The sequence below is a fragment of the Tachypleus tridentatus genome, chromosome 10 (assembly GCF_004210375.1).
Source record: "Tachypleus tridentatus isolate NWPU-2018 chromosome 10, ASM421037v1, whole genome shotgun sequence".
Lineage (NCBI taxonomy): Eukaryota > Metazoa > Arthropoda > Merostomata > Xiphosura > Limulidae > Tachypleus > Tachypleus tridentatus.
In genome coordinates, this window is record NC_134834.1 from 124,077,982 (window position 1) to 124,098,073 (window position 20,092).

Below are 20,092 nucleotides of genomic sequence, written 5' to 3' on the forward strand. Positions count from 1 at the left end.
CATTGTTTCTCCGGGACTCCTTCTTCTGCTATTGACATTGTTTCTCCGGGACTCCTTCTTCTGCTATTGACATTGTTTCTCCGGGACTCCTTCTTCTGCTATTGACATTGTTTCTCCGGGACTCCTTCCTCTGCTATTGACATTGTTTCTCCAGGACTCCTTCCTCTGCTATTGACATTGTTTCTCCAGGACTCCTTCCTCTGCTATTGACATTGTTTCTCCAGGACTCCTTCCTCTGCTATTGACATTGTTTCTCCAGGACTCCTTCCTCTGCTATTGACATTGTTTCTCCAGGACTCCTTCCTCTGCTATTGACATTGTTTCTAAGGACTCTTTCCTCTACTATTGACATTGTTTCTCGGGGACTCCTTCTTCTGCTATTGACATTGTTTCTCCGGGACTCCTTCTTCTGCTATTGACATTGTTTCTCCGGGACTCCTTCTTCTGCTATTGACATTGTTTCTCCGGGACTCCTTCTTCTGCTATTGACATTGTTTCTCCGGGACTCCTTCTTCTGCTATTGACATTGTTTCTCCGGGACTCCTTCTTCTGCTATTGACATTGTTTCTCCGGGACTCCTTCTTCTGCTATTGACATTGTTTCTCCGGGACTCCTTCTTCTGCTATTGACATTGTTTCTCCGGGACTCCTTCTTCTGCTATTGACATTGTTTCTCCGGGACTCCTTCTTCTGCTATTGACATTGTTTCTCCGGGACTCCTTCTTCTGCTATTGACATTGTTTCTCCAGGACTCCTTCCTCTGCTATTGACATTGTTTCTCCAGGACTCCTTCCTCTGCTATTGACATTGTTTCTCCAGGACTCCTTCCTCTGCTATTGACATTGTTTCTCCGGGACTCCTTCTTCTGCTATTGACATTGTTTCTCCGGGACTCCTTCTTCTGCTATTGACATTGTTTCTCCGGGACTCCTTCTTCTGCTATTGACATTGTTTCTCCGGGACTCCTTCTTCTGCTATTGACATTGTTTCTCCGGGACTCCTTCTTCTGCTATTGACATTGTTTCTCCGGGACTCCCTCTTCTACTATTGACATTGTTTCTCCGGGACTCCTTCCTCTGCTATTGACATTGTTTCTCCAGGACTCCTTCCTCTGCTATTGACATTGTTTCTCCAGGACTCCTTCCTCTGCTATTGACATTGTTTCTCGGGACTCCTTCTTCTGCTATTGACATTGTTTCTCAGGGACTCCTTTTTCTGCTATTGACTCTCTCCTTCTTCTGCTATTGACATTGTTTCTCCGGGACTCCTTCTTCTGCTATTGACATTGTTTCTCGGGACTCCTTCTTCTGCTATTGACATTGTTTCTCGGGGACTCCTTCCTCTACTATTGACATTGTTTCTCGGGGACTCCTTCCTCTACTATTGACATTGTTTCTCTACTATTGACTCCTTCCTCTGCTATTGACATTGTTTCTCGGGACTCCTTCTTCTGCTATTGACATTGTTTCTCAGGGACTCCTTCTTCTGCTATTGACATTGTTTCTCATTGCTATTGACATTGTTTCTCCGGGACTCCTTCTTCTGCTATTGACATTGTTTCTCCGGGACTCCTTCTTCTGCTATTGACATTGTTTCTCCGGGACTCCTTCTTCTGCTATTGACATTGTTTCTCTCCTTCTTCTGCTATTGACATTGTTTCTCCGGGACTCCTTCTTCTGCTATTGACATTGTTTCTCCGGGACTCCTTCTTCTGCTATTGACATTGTTTCTCCGGGACTCCTTCTTCTGCTATTGACATTGTTTCTCCGGGACTCCTTCTTCTGCTATTGACATTGTTTCTCCGGGACTCCTTCTTCTGCTATTGACATTGTTTCTCCGGGACTCCTTCTTCTGCTATTGACATTGTTTCTCCGGACTCCTTCCTCTGCTATTGACATTGTTTCTCCGGGACTCTTCCTCTGCTATTGACATTGTTTCTAAGGACTCTTTCCTCTACTATTGACATTGTTTCTCGGGGACTCCTTCTTCTGCTATTGACATTGTTTCTCCGGGACTCCTTCTTCTGCTATTGACATTGTTTCTCCGGGACTCCTTCTTCTGCTATTGACATTGTTTCTCCGGGACTCCTTCTTCTGCTATTGACATTGTTTCTCGGGACTCCTTCTTCTGCTATTGACATTGTTTCTCCGGGACTCCTTCTTCTGCTATTGACATTGTTTCTCCGGGACTCCTTCTTCTGCTATTGACATTGTTTCTCCGGGACTCCTTCTTCTGCTATTGACATTGTTTCTCCGGGACTCTCTTCTGCTATTGACATTGTTTCTCCAGGACTTTCCTCTGACATTGTTTCTCCAGGACTCCTTCCTTCCTATTGACATTGTTTCTCCAGGACTCCTTCCTCTGACATTTGTTTCTCCAGGACTCCTTCCTCTGCTATTGACATTGTTTCTCCGGGACTCCTTCTTCTGCTATTGACATTGTTTCTCCGGGACTCCTTCTTCTGCTATTGACATTGTTTCTCCGGGACTCCTTCTTCTGCTATTGACATTGTTTCTCCGGGACTCCTTCTTCTGCTATTGACATTGTTTCTCCGGGACTCCTTCTTCTGCTATTGACATTGTTTCTCCGGGACTCCTTCTTCTGCTATTGACATTGTTTCTCCGGGACTCCCTCTTCTACTATTGACATTGTTTCTCCAGGACTCCTTCCTCTGCTATTGACATTGTTTCTCCAGGACTCCTTCCTCTGCTATTGACATTGTTTCTCCAGGACTCCTTCCTCTGCTATTGACATTGTTTCTCCAGGACTCCTTCCTCTGCTATTGACATTGTTTCTCCAGGACTCCTTCCTCTGCTATTGACATTGTTTCTAAGGACTCTTTCCTCTACTATTGACATTGTTTCTAAGGGCTCTTGAAATCCTTTAGTTTAGGATTTGAAAAATGTTTCCCAAGATTATGAATAATTTTTTTACGTTTTTGCAATAACAATTTATACCTAAGCAATAATTCATTTTTGGTTATTTAAACAATTAAACTTTTCATTTTCCAATATAAATCAAAAATTTAATTTGGATATTTTAATACAAAGTGCAAATAACAACGTTGGAACAAAATCTCACAAATTCGTTTTAACGATTACATACTAAATTAAAAAAAAATTCAAATTACGAGCTTCAGTAATTTATTTGAAATAACGACAATTAGTAGAGGGCTAACAGAATAAACTATGATTCATATAATGAGAAGACACCCTTTAGAACATCCTAGTATTAATTTATCTCCCCCCCCCTGCTAACTGTCGCACACCGTTGATAATATCTAATTTGTCCTTTTCAGACTTTATGACCATGTCCCTTTAAGATAATTTGTTGTTTTTAACTCTCTCACTCTTGTTTGCACATATCCCCCCCCCGAGTACTTTCATGGAGTTATAATTTTGTTCCACCCTATAAAATTTATCATTTTCGTGATTCAGATAGCGAGATGTTAAAATATGCATTTTAAAAATATAAAATCTCCAGCTGCATTATTAATTTTTTTAGAAGGCCAAATCAATGTTTTAAACAACGTTTCAAAATTCTTGTAAAATCACGTGTTTCTTGGACGATCGATTCGGATTTTACTTATGTTTTTGTACGCGATTACTGACGATAGTTGGAAATATGAGAAAAAAACCTGTTATTTGTTATATATATTTATGGAAATTGTAGTGTGGTAGCTGAAAAACCAGCGAAAAGTTCACTCAGAACGTAAGATTCAACAAAATAAAAACAACAGATAGTTTAGACGAGTAAAGCAACGTTAAAGCCATTTTTATTTTCTATATCCGTTGTTACGTTCTTTGTTACAAAACATAATAATTTTAGCACGTGGTATTTGGCAAAAAACTTGAAGAACTGTACATAAAATTAACACGAGGTTTGACAAAACGTCGAACAGATTCAATGGTAACAGACCGTTGTTGTCCAATGACACATTGATTTATAGACTGATGTGGTTTAGAAACAAAACAACAGTTTCTGACGTATATTTACACAACATACACACTCACATATGCATCTGTATTTTGTTTCAGTTTGTATATGTGATTATTAAATTTATTTTGTCGCATAGAAATTACTTTTTCAGACACAAAACGAGAAAGGGAAACATCCGAAAAGGTCACATGGTAACGACGAATAAACTGACCGAACAAGTGAGGAAAATACCCACACATATCAAATCTTAAAACGCGGTCAGTCTTGAAAACGTGTTTGTGTGTCCGTTCCATCTGGTTTAAATAACACATTTGGTGCTGAGCTGTTGTTACCAAGTATGAAGAAAAACATTAGCACTACGCCACCATATCACTGGAACGAAACTTTTCCTATATTCTGTCTCTTGACCAAGTAGAGGCACGTAAGCAAGAATCACGAGGTTTCAGCTGGTTCAGACCTCGGTGCCGTCCTCTCCTTCAGACAACTTGTTTCCTTTGCTGTCGGAAGTGACATCATCATTCAGCCGAAAGTAGGCAGACGGGTTTTCATAGACTGGGATATATCCTGTTACTTGGCCTGGATGAGATAACAAATCAGGTGTATTTCCTTCTAAGTGTAGAGGAGAAACACGTACACCACTGTCCGGATTTTGCTTCTGGGTTTCTTTGACTTGTAGTTGAGATTTGTTTGTAGTATTTTCGCAGTCGGTGGTTTCCAACTCGGAGCTTCCATCCCCACGTTCTCTTTCACATGGTTTCCTCTCACTTTTTCGACGTAGAGTATCGACTAGTTCATTCTGTAGACGCGTGTGAAGGTCATTTGGTGGAGCAGGTATGGACACGGGGATGGGGCTGCGGGCAGTCAGCTGTTTCTCAATCTGGAGAGGGGAAGGAAGTGATAAAGCAGAGTCTGTCTTCGAAGAACTCTCCCACGTTGGTTCGTGATCATTCACTACCCACACGTGAGGAGCCAGAACTTCTTCTAAAGGATCATACGAGTCCAATTCGGAAGTAGGAAGTCCCTTGTACACACCTAGCCTCGGTGGTCTTTCTATTGGATTTAAATTTACCCTTTCTTGTGACTCCTTACTTTCTAATGCGCCAACAGAGTTTCCTATTTTGTGGGTAGTGTCTTCACGCATATGTATATTAGGTTTTTGTCGTCTTCTACGTAATACCCAAAGCAACAGGGCAAATATTAGTAACACCAAACCAGCACCAATGACAATCCCGGTGATCATTCCTGTCGTAGCTCTTGTGTTTAAAGCCTCTCCACCTCCTGCAGGAGAGCTTTTCTCCTTCACTTCCTGCGGTTTTTCTCTGTCAGTTACTTTGACTTCAGTAACAGGATGTCTTGAGACTGTGACTGTGAAATTCTTTATCTGTGTTCCTGCGAGGTTCTCAGCAAGACAATAATAAGAGCCCGCGTTAGGATCCTGAACAAAAGTGATTTTAAGACGAGAGAGTTTCTCCCTCTGCCCAGTCTCGCTGACTATAAACGTTTGCTGCGATGAAATTCCTTCTGAAAAATTGGCTATAGTCCTTTGTCGCCAAATCCACTTCACAGAAGGACTTGGGTCTCCCTTGACTCTACATTCTAGGGTAACGTTGGCACCTTCGTACACATTAACCACGTTAGATGTGTTGAAGAACTGTGGAGGGCAAGAGAAGCTGTCAATGCTAATCAAATCCCACGTCTGTTCTTTGACATGTGAAGGCCGGTGGCATGTGGGGGAAATGTAAGGTATGTTGTTTTCGTCCAACCATTGTCGAAACGTACGAAGTTCACAATCACACTTCCAGGGGTTGTCATACAAAGAGATACTATGTAAAGACTTTAAAGGGATCATGACTTTCCCTGAGACGGTCTCCAGGTTGTTGTCGTTGAGTTTTAATTTTTCAAGATTTTCTAGACCATCAAAAGCTTTTACAGTTATGGTATGAATGTGGCAGTTTATTAGTTCTAGATTAGTTAGTGATTTGGTCGAAGAAAATGCAAAGTTAGAGAGTGTCGACAAAGGGTTCCCGTTAAGTCTGAGTTCTCGAAGTCTTGGGACATGAATGAAACTACTAGAAGGGACAATGGTCAGTCTGTTGTAACTGAGGTCGAGCTCCACGAGATTTGTAAGTCGATTGAATGCGTATTCATTTATCTGATCTATGCCACAATTTGCCAAGAAAATCTTTTGCAGGTTGACCAAACCTACCTGGAGGAATGAGTCACGGTGCAAGATACGAAGCTTGTTTCTAGAAATGTTGAGAACTTGAACTCCGCTGTCCAGCTCTGAAGGCACCGCATTAAAACCCACCCCACGACACTCGGCTGTCTGTTTCCCATTCCGCCAGATACAGTTACATTTCGGGTGACAACTAAAGGTACTGGTCACCACCAGAATTCGCCAGAAAAAACACAACGCTGTCGATAGTCGAACGGTTCGACGATTACTAGAAGAAACCATAGCAACTGGCTGCAAATGAACGTAAAAAAAACGTCGTCAAGACGCGAGATCGCGTGTAAATCTTGTCAGGAGATATGTTCGTGCCCACATTTGTTCTGTTGAAAAACGTCCTCTGCTGACGGACGGATTAGCCCGTGGTCCTTGCCTGGTTTTGATCTATAACAAAATAACACACGTAAGATTTTAAACATTACGATACAGTCTTAAGTCAAAATTATAAACACTAGATGAAACCATAACCAACATAAGTACGACAGGTCTCAAGAGCTGACAGAAACATAATAGCTTCCTAATATCCACTCAAACAGAAATCTCAATTATCGTGTTAATGTGCTTCGCCAAAAGTTGCTAATAGCCGTTACACTTTTTTTTAGCATAATACCAACGTCTGTAAATAAAGGATATTGGTAAACAAAAATTCATAGCAAGTAATGAAACTGTAAAAAAATCAATCCACTGTTAACAGCACAATTGATTCGAAAGACTGACATCGCCTAAATCACGTTTTTTTTTATATATATATATATATATATATATACACACACACACACACACACACACATACATTTTCCAAAGATTACGTCTGTATTAATATTTTGAGATGTAAGTCACATACACTTTAATCTGGTCCAAGACAAACTCTCCCTATTATTTTGTGAATCTATATTTAATCAAATCTGGGATTTCAAAACGAAACAAACAAAATGTTTTGTTTGACATGATGTTCTCACAGCGCCATAAAATGTAACGTCACAAGGAAGTCACCAATGTACTTGATTATATGACAGATCATGTTTTCGTTACTGTTTGTATATATTTTACCCGACAGAGCTCGTTAAAAATCACTCTTACAACTCATGAGATATCAATATGACAATACCGTTCCGGTAACTTTACCGGATATATTTGACCTTTTAAAAAAAGTAGGTTTTCCCTCTACAGCCATTCGTCTGAAACTATCTAATATCACAAAATATATAAATAAAATAAAATATTATGAACTCTTTGTGGTTTTGAGAAAACCGACATACTGAGAAACAAATTTATTTTAATTACCTTTAACAGCATTATCAGCAGAGATTAATAATCATAATTAATACATAATTATAATTATCAGCAGAGATTAATAATCATAATTAATGTACAATTATAATTGATCTCTAGATTTTTAACTTATAATTACTGACTGTTTCCCAATTTATTAAATTTCTAATTAAAGTTCAGTATTCATTTCAAACAATATACTTATGTTACTTTTAATAATATAATTTATAGTTGAATACAATTATTGTATTTGTTTATTAAATGTAGCAACCTAATTAAAACAACATTAATTTAACATACATTTTAAGGTAATAACCTGAGCAAAAACTTTATTTTAAATTTTTAAAACTATAACAACATTCACAGTTTTCTTTCCGTCTACCAACAAATAAAGTTTTGTACCTTCAACATCCTACATCTTGAAACTTTGTACAATGGACGACAACAACCTGTTGTGGAGATACAAATTTAGAGGAAGATCCATCAAAGAATATTCTACATCTTGAAACTTTGTACAATGGACGGCAACAGCCTGTTGTGGAGATACAAATTTAGAGGAAGATCTATCAAAGAATATTCTACATCTTGAAACTTTGTAGAATGGACGACAACAACCTGTTGTGGAGATACAAATTTAGAGGAAGATCTATCAAAGAATATTCTACATCTTGAAACTTTGTACAATGGACGGCAACAGCCTGTTGTGGAGATACAAATTTAGAGGAAGATCTATCAAAGAATATTCTACATCTTGAAACTTTGTAGAATGGACGGCAACAGCCTGTTGTGGAGATACAAATTTAGAGGAAGATCCATCAAAGAATATTCTACATCTTGAAACTTTGTACAATGGACGGCAACAGCCTGTTGTGGAGATACAAATTTAGAGGAAGATCTATCAAAGAATATTCTACATCTTGAAACTTTGTAGAATGGACGACAACAACCTGTTGTGGAGATACAAATTTAGAGGAAGATCCATCAAAGAATATTCTACATCTTGAAACTTTGTACAATGAACGGCAACAGCCTGTTGTGGAGATACAAATTTAGAGGAAGATCTATCAAAGAATATTCTACATCTTGAAACTTTGTACAATGGACGGCAACAGCCTGTTGTGGAGATACAAATTTAGAGGAAGATCTATCAAAGAATATTCTACATCTTGAAACTTTGTAGAATGGACGACAACAACCTGTTGTGGAGATACAAATTTAGAGGAAGATCTATCAAAGAATATCCTACATCTTATTGACCTTGATAAAAGCATGGTTGTTTGAGAATCAATCCAGCAACTTTGACCTTGAATCTCGTGAATATTGTGTATAATTTCGATCTGCGAATGTTGTTGATTTAATAGGTTAGGAGTAATTAGCCGACAAAATAGAAATGGGGTTAAGCCCAATTTTGAACCCCTTACGACATTCCCCCATAGTTCATAGTGGTCATATACACATTTTGGTTTTGAGATTGGTCCCATAGGCGCAGAGGGATTAGGGTTCAAAAAGTACACATTTCATCTGTATATTAAGGTTGTGTTTCACTATAGTAGTCCATTCGATATCTAGATACGGATGCCATGATACCATACGGGTCAAGATACAAAACTTTTACGAGCAGTTTTTTTTTCTTTTACAAAGTTTGACAGTCTTGTCTGTAATTTAGTATCTATATTACTAATAGTGTCTTATTTATGCACTACACACTTTAGTGTTGTACTTAAAAATTCTCAGGTTTGATCGACTAAATGATAGCTGGAAAGAGAAGTTAATAGCTATATTTACCTTCGTCAAGTTTTATAAATATCTTGCGTGTTTCGAAAAACTTCACGTTCTCAAGTTTCTCAACATTTATTGTTAATGTTATTAATATTGTAATTTACCATTACAACAAGACTTTCTGAAAGTGTAATAAACTATTGAATTCTAAGTAGTTTGGGTCTTGCTGTTACAGCCTCGACTTTTAGTTTCATAAGCTTACCATTTTTGGACATCTGTTATCTAAGAATTTTTATTTTTCAGAGTTGAACATTCGACTGTAAAGCGTGCTGCAAAGGTAAGCCTAAACCACTTTTAGCAGTAAAACAGTACAAAATGGTTTAAAATATACTCTTCAAAAAAAGAAACGCAAAAGGCAAAATATGAGACAAATTGTTAAGTTTATTCCGGGTAGTTCTGTATGACATGTGTGAAACTTTGCACATTCACTGCTGAACATCCAAAGTCTGCAAAGGCGAAGTCCACGTTCACTAGGTGAAGTTTAACGTCACTCAACGTCAATAACGAGTATGCCTCCCGTGAGCATCAATAACTGCTTGGCATCTCCTGCCCATGGAAGCGATGAGATGACGAATCACATCCTGTGGAATGGCTGTCCACTCAGCCTGCAAAGCTGCTGCAAGCTGAGGTAGAGTCTGCGGTTGAGATTGTCGCCGTCGCAGACGTCGGTCCAACTCGTCCCAAAGATGTTCGATGGGGTTTAAATATGGTGATCTGGAGGGCCAGGGAAGAACTTTGATGTTGTGGTGTCTCAAGAAGACAGTGGTGGGTCGGGCTGTGTGAGGACGGGCGTTGTCATGTTGAAAAACGTCGTTGACGTTCACCATGATGAGTTGCACATGGAGCCTAAGAATCTCGTAGACGGTTGCGTACGGTCTGATCGGAAAATCCTACGCAGCCCTGGTATGGTTGAGGCAGTAGACGACGCAGTGGTGGTCCTATCCCGAAGGTGACGTAACCGGATGTTGCGATCTTGTGCGGGCGTGGTCACACGAGGTCTGTCAGATCGTGGACGGTCACGAGTTGATCCATGTTGTTGGTGACGATTCCATAGCCTTGTGATGGTGCTTGGGTGGACATTCACAGCTCTGGCAACATCTGATCGAGATTCGCCTGTTTCCAAACGACCAATGGCGTTGTTGCGTTGTGCTTCAGTCAGTCTTGGCGTAACTGTATTGCGTGTCTGTGGCTTAACACTGAACTATGGAAACCGAGAACCCGTCACTTTTATAGGGAATTTGCACATGTTGCACTTGCAGAACATGCAGATCTCTCAAACAAATTTATTGGACACGCATGGGTTTTGGCGAAAAATCCGATGTTTTCCTCCGTTTTCAAAGTGCACAACTTTTATGGTCATTTTGGTCTGACAATCAGTGCCTTAACACGTGTAACATCACATACTCTGAGCTTGTAACGTTATTACATATATTTCTCTTTAAAATAACAAAAATATCCCTTTTGCGTTTCTTGTTTTGAAGAGTATATTTGCTTTATCGTGAGATTATAACACACTAAATCAGAAGAATGAATGAAAACTGCACAAAATGTGTTAGAGATATATTACGTATTTTGATTTATCTTGGTCGATCCTACAATTTATTATGTTACGTATTATAAATTATCCCGAACGAGTGTACGATTTATTATATTACGTAATACGATTTCAAGTAGCTTGAACTGACTTTAAACTTAGAAATTAAATGTCGATACGTCAATATTGTATTTACCAACAAGATTGACACAACGAAAATATTTCAATATACAAATAACATCATTACAGATAATGATTTATATACAGTAGTTTTACAAACTTACAAAAAAAATTGTTGAGTCTTATCTAGATCTGAATATTTTATCCCGATGACCGAATTAATTTCGAGTTGATATCAGTTCACTTAAGGGGTAGTTAGTTATCCCTTTACATGCCTCTTTTTGTTGTTGTTTACCCACTGAGGTTATACAGTTATACTAAAATACGAAGTTAATTAATTAAAGTTGAACGGTTTGTAATGTTCGAAATCTATAAACGTCCCTGGTCAAATATCTATAGTTTTCCGATTAAATTGGTTTCTTTTGAATTTCGCGCAAAGCTACACGATGACTGTCTGCGCTAGCCGTCCCTAATTCAGCAGTGTAAGGCTAGAGGGAAGGCAGCTAGTCATCACCGCTAACTGCCAACTATTGAGCTACCCTTTTATCAGCTAACAGTGGGATTGACCGTAATATCTTAACGTCCCCACGGCTGAAAGGGCGAGCATATTGGAGTGACGGAGATTCGAACCCGTGACCCTCGGAATGTGCAAGATTAGAGGAAAAGTAGCTAGCTATTCGTCACCACCAAACTTCAGCTCTCGGGCTACCTTTTACCAACGATTAGTGGGACTGACTGTCACATTATAATGCTCCCACGGCTGAAAGGGTGAGCATGTTTGGTGCGACGGGGTGTCGAACCCGCGACCCTCGGATTACGAGTTGAGCGCTTTAACCACCTGGCCATGCCGATTAATAAGCGTTTGTTACAATCATAGCTTCCAAGGTTTATAGTGTACTAACTGTAGCAAACCAACAATGTTAAACTGTCTCTCCGCGTTGCGTTGGTTACCTTTATAAGCTTGAGAGGAGATTTTCTAGAAAGCTAAAACAGCAATACTGGTATTTCACATACACACATCGTACGTTATTGATTATTACACTCGAGGATCTTCTACAAATTCACACAACATTTACATGCATTTCTAAATATGTATTTTACTAAAAGAAACATCGATATTAAAATGAATGTCGGTCTGAGGTAAAAGTAATATATGCATGGTCCCTAATATAGTTAACTTAGCTGACCTGAAAAATATTGACCAAACACCGTCAGGAAAGCGAAAAGTACTAAATTCTTAGAAAAAATAAGTAACTGGAGAGAACATTAAAAAACAAAGGTGTTTATGTGAACTTTAGAAACAATTCTATATTAACATTTGCACCCCAACATAGACAAGTACTGACTAGAAGAAAGGCGGCTAGTCTTTGGCTCTTAGTGGTTATCACCACTCTTTCCACCGCAACGTTTAGGAACAACGTATGTAAACGTTGTAAGTCTAATTTACTGTGAAAACATTAAAAGTTTTTTTGTTTTGTTTTTTTTAAATATGTGAACGCTCTTGCCAAAATTTAAAAATAATCATATAAACGGACATGAACTTGAAAGGGGTCAGAGGTAAAGTGTGGACCTCTTGTAGTAATTAAATAAATATCGAAGAGATATTAAACAAGTGTGGGAGGAAAGAAGAGGTTTCTGAACCTTATTCCCCCCCTCTCCCACGTATACATGACGTAAATATTGGTACCTGGAAGAACACAGCTGACCCACTTGAGTTCCAAGCGGTAGACAGAGTTAGACAACCTTATTTGTCGCTTTACTCTAAAATATAACATCAACAACGTACCGAACGGAAGAAAGAACCATATATTTTACTCGTTATTCTGAAAAGGTTCATAAGAGTAGGTGTGTTCGCACAACTGAAGTTGGGAAACTTGTGAATCTATTTCATCAGCGAAATATACAATGGACGACGTCAAGACTGAAACACGAACTATAGAGACATTCTTGTTTTTTAAAAACAATTTCTTAAAATTCGTAAGGAAATTAATGTAGTTTCCAAAGCGTACGAATGTGTAGGTTGGTATTCGAAACACGTGCAAACCATTATGTGTTAACGATGGAAGTTTCGGAACAGCTTCTGTAATATCTCACGATGTTTTTAGAACCAGCTTCTGTAATATCTCACGATGTTTTTAGAACCAGCTTCTGTAATATCTCGCGATGTTTTCAGGAAATGTCCACAAAGTCGAGTTCTCAAGATCAGTGGATTACAGGTTTATACAGAATTCTTGTACTAAGCTACTTGCAAGCGGCACATTCTACGGTTTACCCGTCAGTTTGATTTCTATTAATTTGTGTGAAAGAGAAAATAAATCAATAACTCATGGAAGGATCAATAAATAAACTGTAGGAATAAAAGGAACTAATTCGCAAGTGGATAATATATATCAATAACATTAATTATTATCATTACGGTAGGGACCAAATATTTCTTCGAGAAAAAGAATACGCGCGAGTTGAAGAATAAGCAATCTCCACCTGGTGTTCGTCTGTGGCTGTAATTTAGATGGAAGAAAAATCCAACCTGTCTGAAAGTTGTTCTTGTTTCAAATGCGGACCTTATCGACTTCCCACAACGATAGCGAATCTCATTATAAAAGTATTGGAGCTAAGCTGCCTAGCTGGAAGGTCGACATGCTGCCTCAAACGTACTTTACAAGTACGAAGACAGATGTACAGAGAAGACCCTCAGCACAGAAGCCGAGATCAAAATGAGAAGCAGCACTAATTACATGTCTGTTGGAGATATCCTCGTGCTCTTCAATTGCCCATTCTGTTTTGTCTGTAAACCCCTGGTATGACAAAACGAAACTAATACAAGCATAGAGAAAAAGCTGTCAGTCGGGAACAAGAGAAAATTGTTTGCTTTCATCATTTGCTCAAAAGGTATTTGAGACTTATTAACAATTGTGCAGCTACGTCAGACAAGACCACTGCTATGGATAAATCAAGAGTCGCTTATAAAAATATAATTAAAATAAATAAATGCTGAGAAAATGAAACATTATGCACATACAGTGATCGAACAACAGAAGTTTTACAGTAAAATTAGGCCAAAACTTTTACAGGTCAATTTGAGTTTGTATGTCCTGGTGTCACGGTTATGTGCTACCTACACTGACCTATTATTACTTTGGGGGATAGAGAAACCGTTGTTTCGGTTACATACATACAGACATATGTTTAATATTAATTCTGAGAGAATTCAAGGCTTGTATCTATTAAAACCAATCAAACTTTCTAAATTTAATCAACGTATGCAAATTTAAATCTAAATTTGTGTTGCTAAGCGTTTAACGAAACGACTTATTTGGTGATTTATTTTTGCGTCCTATAAAAGGTGTGTTTAGAGAACGACTAGGATATTAAATAAGTTTAGACGGCAACCAAACTCAGTTTTGGTTTTTGGAGATCATTGGAAAGATATTTGGATAGAAATTTAGTTAGTGAAATCGATTGGAGGTGTTTAATATAACACCAAGTGTCTTCGTGGGAGTTTGTTTATTTGAGAATTAGTACAACGCATCGTGACAAGGCCTACTCATTGTCGCTAGGCCAATATCATGGCTCGTGAAGCGTGGATACTTCGCATCGTTGAACATGCACGCGAGAAATAAGTTTTTTTTTTTTTTAACCGTATTCAAATCGGAAGGGTAAAGTGACGTTTGTTATTATTTGCTTAAAATAGCATTGAAGCAAGGAAGTTAGCATTACAAGCACTAGCATGCAGAACTTTAATAAATACCATACGATCATCCAATCAGTGGTTCTTTGGTTAACGGGACCGCTTTGAACCGGTTAAAGAGAGAAAGTCGGTTTTATGGCACATTTCAAAGTTAAAAGTTTCGTGTCCTTGTAAAGAAGGAATAAATCTACACACTTTTTAATGTGCTCGTTCTTGTTTTATGTTCTTGAAAGCGGTACAAATACTGTTTAATTTTACAGCTCAAATGATTTGTGATGAAGTCGTAATTTTATGTACCGTTTCACAGAAGCACGAGCGACAAACCAGGAACGAAAGTCGGCGTTTGAAGAAACTGAAGGAAGTATTTTATAAGTAAGTTAATCCATCTTTGATTAAAATACCATTTCAGCTTATAAAGTTTGGTTACACGTGTTTTGTGAGGAAATACCAAAGTTGTAATTTATTCGTGACTTCCGGGGACAAATAAACTATGTAAACATAATGATTGCATGCATACCAAACCGTAAATAAAACCTTATAGAGCACGTACTAGGCTTTCAGTTGCTATAGCATAAAGTTGGAAAAAAATTATATCATCATTAGGCTTACACTTATACGTATTTCTTTAATTAAGCCTAGGCCTACAATTGTTATAATTAAAGTATTGAGAACTAGAAATATTTTACCAGTTAATGGAAAGATATTACGTCATCAAATCAATACTTTTTCTATTCTGCCAACTTGTTTAATACCAATCCCTGCAATTTTGAATACAATCACAAGTTTAACTGGTAACAGGGTTGGCATTAGGAGACTTAATTTCATGTTTTACTGTTTAAATTAATCAAACGTGAGTAAAAACCAATTGGTTTGTTTACATTTTACCACGTTTAAGCAGCAGAACACTTTAATAGGTTATTTTACAAAATTCAAGGAGAAACTTTTAGTGAATTATTTCACTATAATTATAAAACAAAACAGAACACTTTACCGGATTATATTAACAAATTTGTTTTAAGTAGAAAGAAGAACACTATCGGATTATTTTGTTTACCATATTTATTTGAAATAAAAGAAAAGTAGGACATTTTACTGTAATAATTTTAAGTAGAATGTTAACAGAACAATATTGGATTATCTATTTTACCAACAGATTAATTTATTAATTTTTCACAACAACATTAAACGCCCTCCAGCGGTATATTTATGAGTGCAACGTAAATAGCAGGCCATTGTATAGATACGGTGTTTATAACAATAAACACTACGAAATCGATATCGGTTATCTTTCTTAACACCGTTTTTTTTTTTTTTTTTTATATAAACAACATTCTAAAAGTGTTAGAAATGTTTCCTTTTTTATAGCTGGTATTTACTTATTACATTACAATCAGTTTTGGTACATAACATCTAGTAAAGGTCTCATGGAAAGGAACTTAATACCCGCTGTAACCCACACCAATCTTATCGCAAGGCTTAACTTGTCCACGTTGCCAGTCGATATGTGTAACGTTAACTCCACAATATCCTCGCAGATCAGTTATTCTATATTATCTTCTCTCACGTGGATGATTGATCGCCAGTTGATTATCTAATGAAGTGCTAACCCGGTTATCTTACAACAAAAATCTACATATTTATCAGCGAGAACGGAAGACATGAGGAATACTTGGTGATAAACCAAAAGAAATGACCAACCAGCCAACATTTTCACGACCTGTGTAGGTCAAAGTAGGGCTTACTAAATAGTGTTTTATTATGAAATCAAATAGAAATCAGGAAAGAAACTGAAATTGGCTGAGAGTAAGGGTAGACACTATTTCACAAACGATAGTTGAAGAAATTAATCTAAGTTATACATTAAGAGATGTGGAATGTTCACTAAAGTAGCATGAAGATTACCAGAAGGTTCACAAAACATCCTTAACAGTCAAAGTACATCCATTCTCCATTAAGGAAGAAATCTGGAAAATGTTAGTAAAGAAAGTTCTGTTATTGTCTAAACTTTAAAACATTTTGATATAAGTACCATATAAAGTTATTATATGTTATTAACACATGCACTAAATAAACATTCTTTATAAGAGACCCAATTCTAATGAAACTTTGTTAGAAACTTCCCCTTATAATGTTTAAAAATATTAGGTTTTATCCAAATCTAACTAAAACTTTAGAAGTTTTACGGCCAGACGGACATTAGCAACGTGTCTATATGGAGTATGCGCGAGGAGTAACTGTTATTATCCGTATAACCGAAACGTTTAATGCTTGAAAATATTATTATTCGAATCACGCCAACAGTGAACATAAAACAGTTATAACTGTTATAAAAAGTCGCCGTCCTAATATTCTATATACATCCAGACAAGTATCCACCGGGGTAGATCTACACTGGATATAACTCGAGAAAAAGTCGCCGTCCTAATATTCTATATGCATCCAGACAAGTATCCACCGGTGTAGATCTACACTGGATATAACTCGAGAAAAAGTCGCCGTCCTAATATTCTATATACATTCAGACAAGTATCCACCGGGGTAGATCTACACTGGATATAACTCGAGAAAAAGTCGCCGTCCTAATATTCTATATGCATCCAGACAAATATCCACCGGGGTAGATCTACACTGGATATAACTCGAGAAAAAGTCGCCGTCCTAATATTCTATATACATCCAGACAAGTATCCACCGGGGTAGATCTACACTGGATATAACTCGAGAAAAAGTCGCCGTCCTAATATTCTATATACATCCAGACAAGAATCCACCGGGGTAGATCCACACTGGAAACATTCCCTCCTCTCTCTCCCCATACAAAATACGATTTTTAAGATTTTAAAATTCTCTACAATGTGACTTATATTGAGATGAAAAGGTTAAACGTTTGTAGCCTTCTCCAACTATCTGTTTCTTATTTCACGCGCTTCCAAACGAAAACATTCTACAAACGCCACCTGCTCCTATAACTTTGTCACAACCTAATAACATGCTTAGTTTGTAAGTTTTCGAAAGCGACAGAGACAAGCTGCATGTAATTCTTTCTGACTACTATTACTTATAAAAGACGGTCTATAAAATAAAAACTATGCGAAACTTCCGCTGCAGATTCAATACAATAAATAAAAGTTCTATATCTCGCTTCGCTTCTGATCGATCGGTATCGTATCTGAACCTTTAAACATGGTAGAACACTGAAGTTAACCTATCGTAAAGGCCCAATGAAGCTAGTGTGCTGACGTTTTCAGTTTATTTTAACAAGTCTGGGAGAAGGGATGTAACACCAATAAAAATGCGTACCCCCATTCGTACGACCATTTGTACCTTTAATTACCTTGCTGTCGGACACGGCATGGGTTGGTTCGCCAGGACTCAGACTGGTCGGCTCGATATACGACGGCAGACGTTTTTCTTAGTACGTTACCCTAGAAACCAGCCATGATGTCGGACAAACACCTCCTAGAGATGTGCTCGTTCTGGTCACTTATATTTTTCCCTGGGAGTTTGGGTGATTAAATCAGGATTGGTTTAGGTTTAGACACGTAGAATATTGGAAAGTTTACTGAAACTGTCATTTTAAGAACATGTTAACCAAGCATAAGGTAAATTATTAAAACAACAGTTTACACCCGTAAAAACTGGTTCGTGTCTCGTTGCCGCGTTCTGGAACCTTGGGTGTATCATGAAAGTTACGTTACACGTTGTTGAATGTCGCTTTCCTCCTAGTTTATGAGTTTGGAATTAAAAGCAACCAGTACATAAACTATGGAACTTTGATGAAATATTCGAAACAAATTCCACGCACTGAATATAATTTACACTGAAAGTAGAGATTATTTCATTGCTTTAAACTATCGTTTTGAAAGTGAAATCAGGTTTTCTGTCTCTGATAGAGATTAGTGTCAGTTTTAGTATAAATTAAATACAAGCAAGAAAATATTCAACAAACAGCAGCAGTTATATGTGGAAAAAATGTTCACGTTAATGAAAAAACAGCCAACCTTTATTTTAAATAATACACCATTCAGAGCCGCGTCCAGAGCTGGAAAAGTGGGAAGGCAAACCCTCGAAGGTGTCCTCTTTTCAAATGAATGTTTTGCCACATAAATGTCTATTTTTCACAAAGAAAAATACGTAAATGCAGCAGAATATTACAGAATTATAAAATTATCTGAGTATAAGTGAACTCTTTCCGAATGCGAAATTGACTGATAAAGTGTATCTCCGACCGAGGGGTTGGCTATACACAAATGAGGCTATATGTACGCTAACTTCTAAATAACATACAATATACAGAGCAATTAAAAATTGATTTAGGCTCTTTGTTGATAGATTGTCAGTCTCTTCGTTGACTGACTGGAATTGTTTTCCCACTGATGACGTTTCGTTTGCTTCCAATGTTCCCTATAAGGACCCACCAGTTTTTGGGAAAAAGAGGACGCAATTACCTTTTCTGCCTCAGCCTGACTGTGCCTCTGTTATGTATTTTATAGATCTCATAAACTAAACCAAAGTTGAATGGTCATAGAAACACCACAAAAAACCTGTCACATTATACACGTCGTGTTGTTCTCTATCACCGACGTACAGTATTGTTATAAAAACCTGTCACATTATACACGTCGTGTAGTTCTCTATCACCGACGTACAGTATTGTTATAAAAACCTGTCACATTATACACGTCGTGTAGTTCTCTATCACCGACATACAGTCTTGTTATAAAAACCTGTCACATTATACACGTCGTGTAGTTCTCTATCACCGACATACAGTCTTGTTATAAAAACCTGTCACATTATACACGTCGTGTAGTTCTCTATCACCGACGTACAGTATTGTTATAAAAACCTGTCACATTATACACGTCGTGTTGTTCTCTATCACCGACATACAGTATTGTTATAAAAACCTGTCACATTATACACGTCGTGTTGTTCGCTATCACCGACGTACAGTATTGTTATAAAAACTGTCACATTATACACGTCGTGTTGTTCTCTATCACCGACGTACAGTCTTGTTATTATTAATGTTGTTTTATTTATAGTCTCCTCCCCAGTGAACTGGAACATTACAGCTTCGGTTTCGATACCCGTAGTGGACACAGCACAAATAGCACATTTGCAGTTTTGTGCTTAACAGCAAAGGCATTAGGTCATTAAGATTCAAACGAAGAGCTAACAGACACGTACCTCTGACAAATACATCGCCTTATAAATACCAAAGTACATGTTTTGACATTCCATAACTTTCAGTGATTATTCGAAAGAAAGAAACACACACATAAAAACAGCGCAAATATAAAGTGACAAAACACAGTGGACAGTTGAACTACATCTAGTATTTCGAAGATTGTCTGTTTGCTTTTCGAATTTTGGGCAAAGATACACAACAGCTTGGTGCGCTGGCCTTTCCTAATTTAGTAGTGTAAGACTAGAGGGAATGCAGCTAGTCATCACATTATAACGTCCCCACGGCTGGAAGGTTGTGTCAGGGATTTAAACCCACGATCCTCAGATTACGAATCGAGC

The 20,092-nt window shown here is 37.8% G+C and overlaps 1 protein-coding gene across 6 annotated transcripts in view; it reads right to left on the minus strand.

Annotated features, from left to right (window-relative positions):
• Positions 1–3,741: 3,741 nt before the first annotated feature.
• LOC143230252 (uncharacterized) overlaps positions 3,742–20,092 on the minus strand; it is a 270,711-nt gene continuing 254,360 nt past the window's right edge. For all 6 annotated transcript variants that reach the window (XM_076463467.1, XM_076463464.1, XM_076463465.1 and 3 more), the window contains one exon: positions 3,742–6,551. In XM_076463467.1, the coding sequence (XP_076319582.1) occupies positions 4,389–6,395 (2,007 nt within the window). In that variant the 5' untranslated portion in view covers positions 6,396–6,551 and the 3' untranslated portion in view covers positions 3,742–4,388. The remainder of the gene's footprint in view (positions 6,552–20,092) is intronic.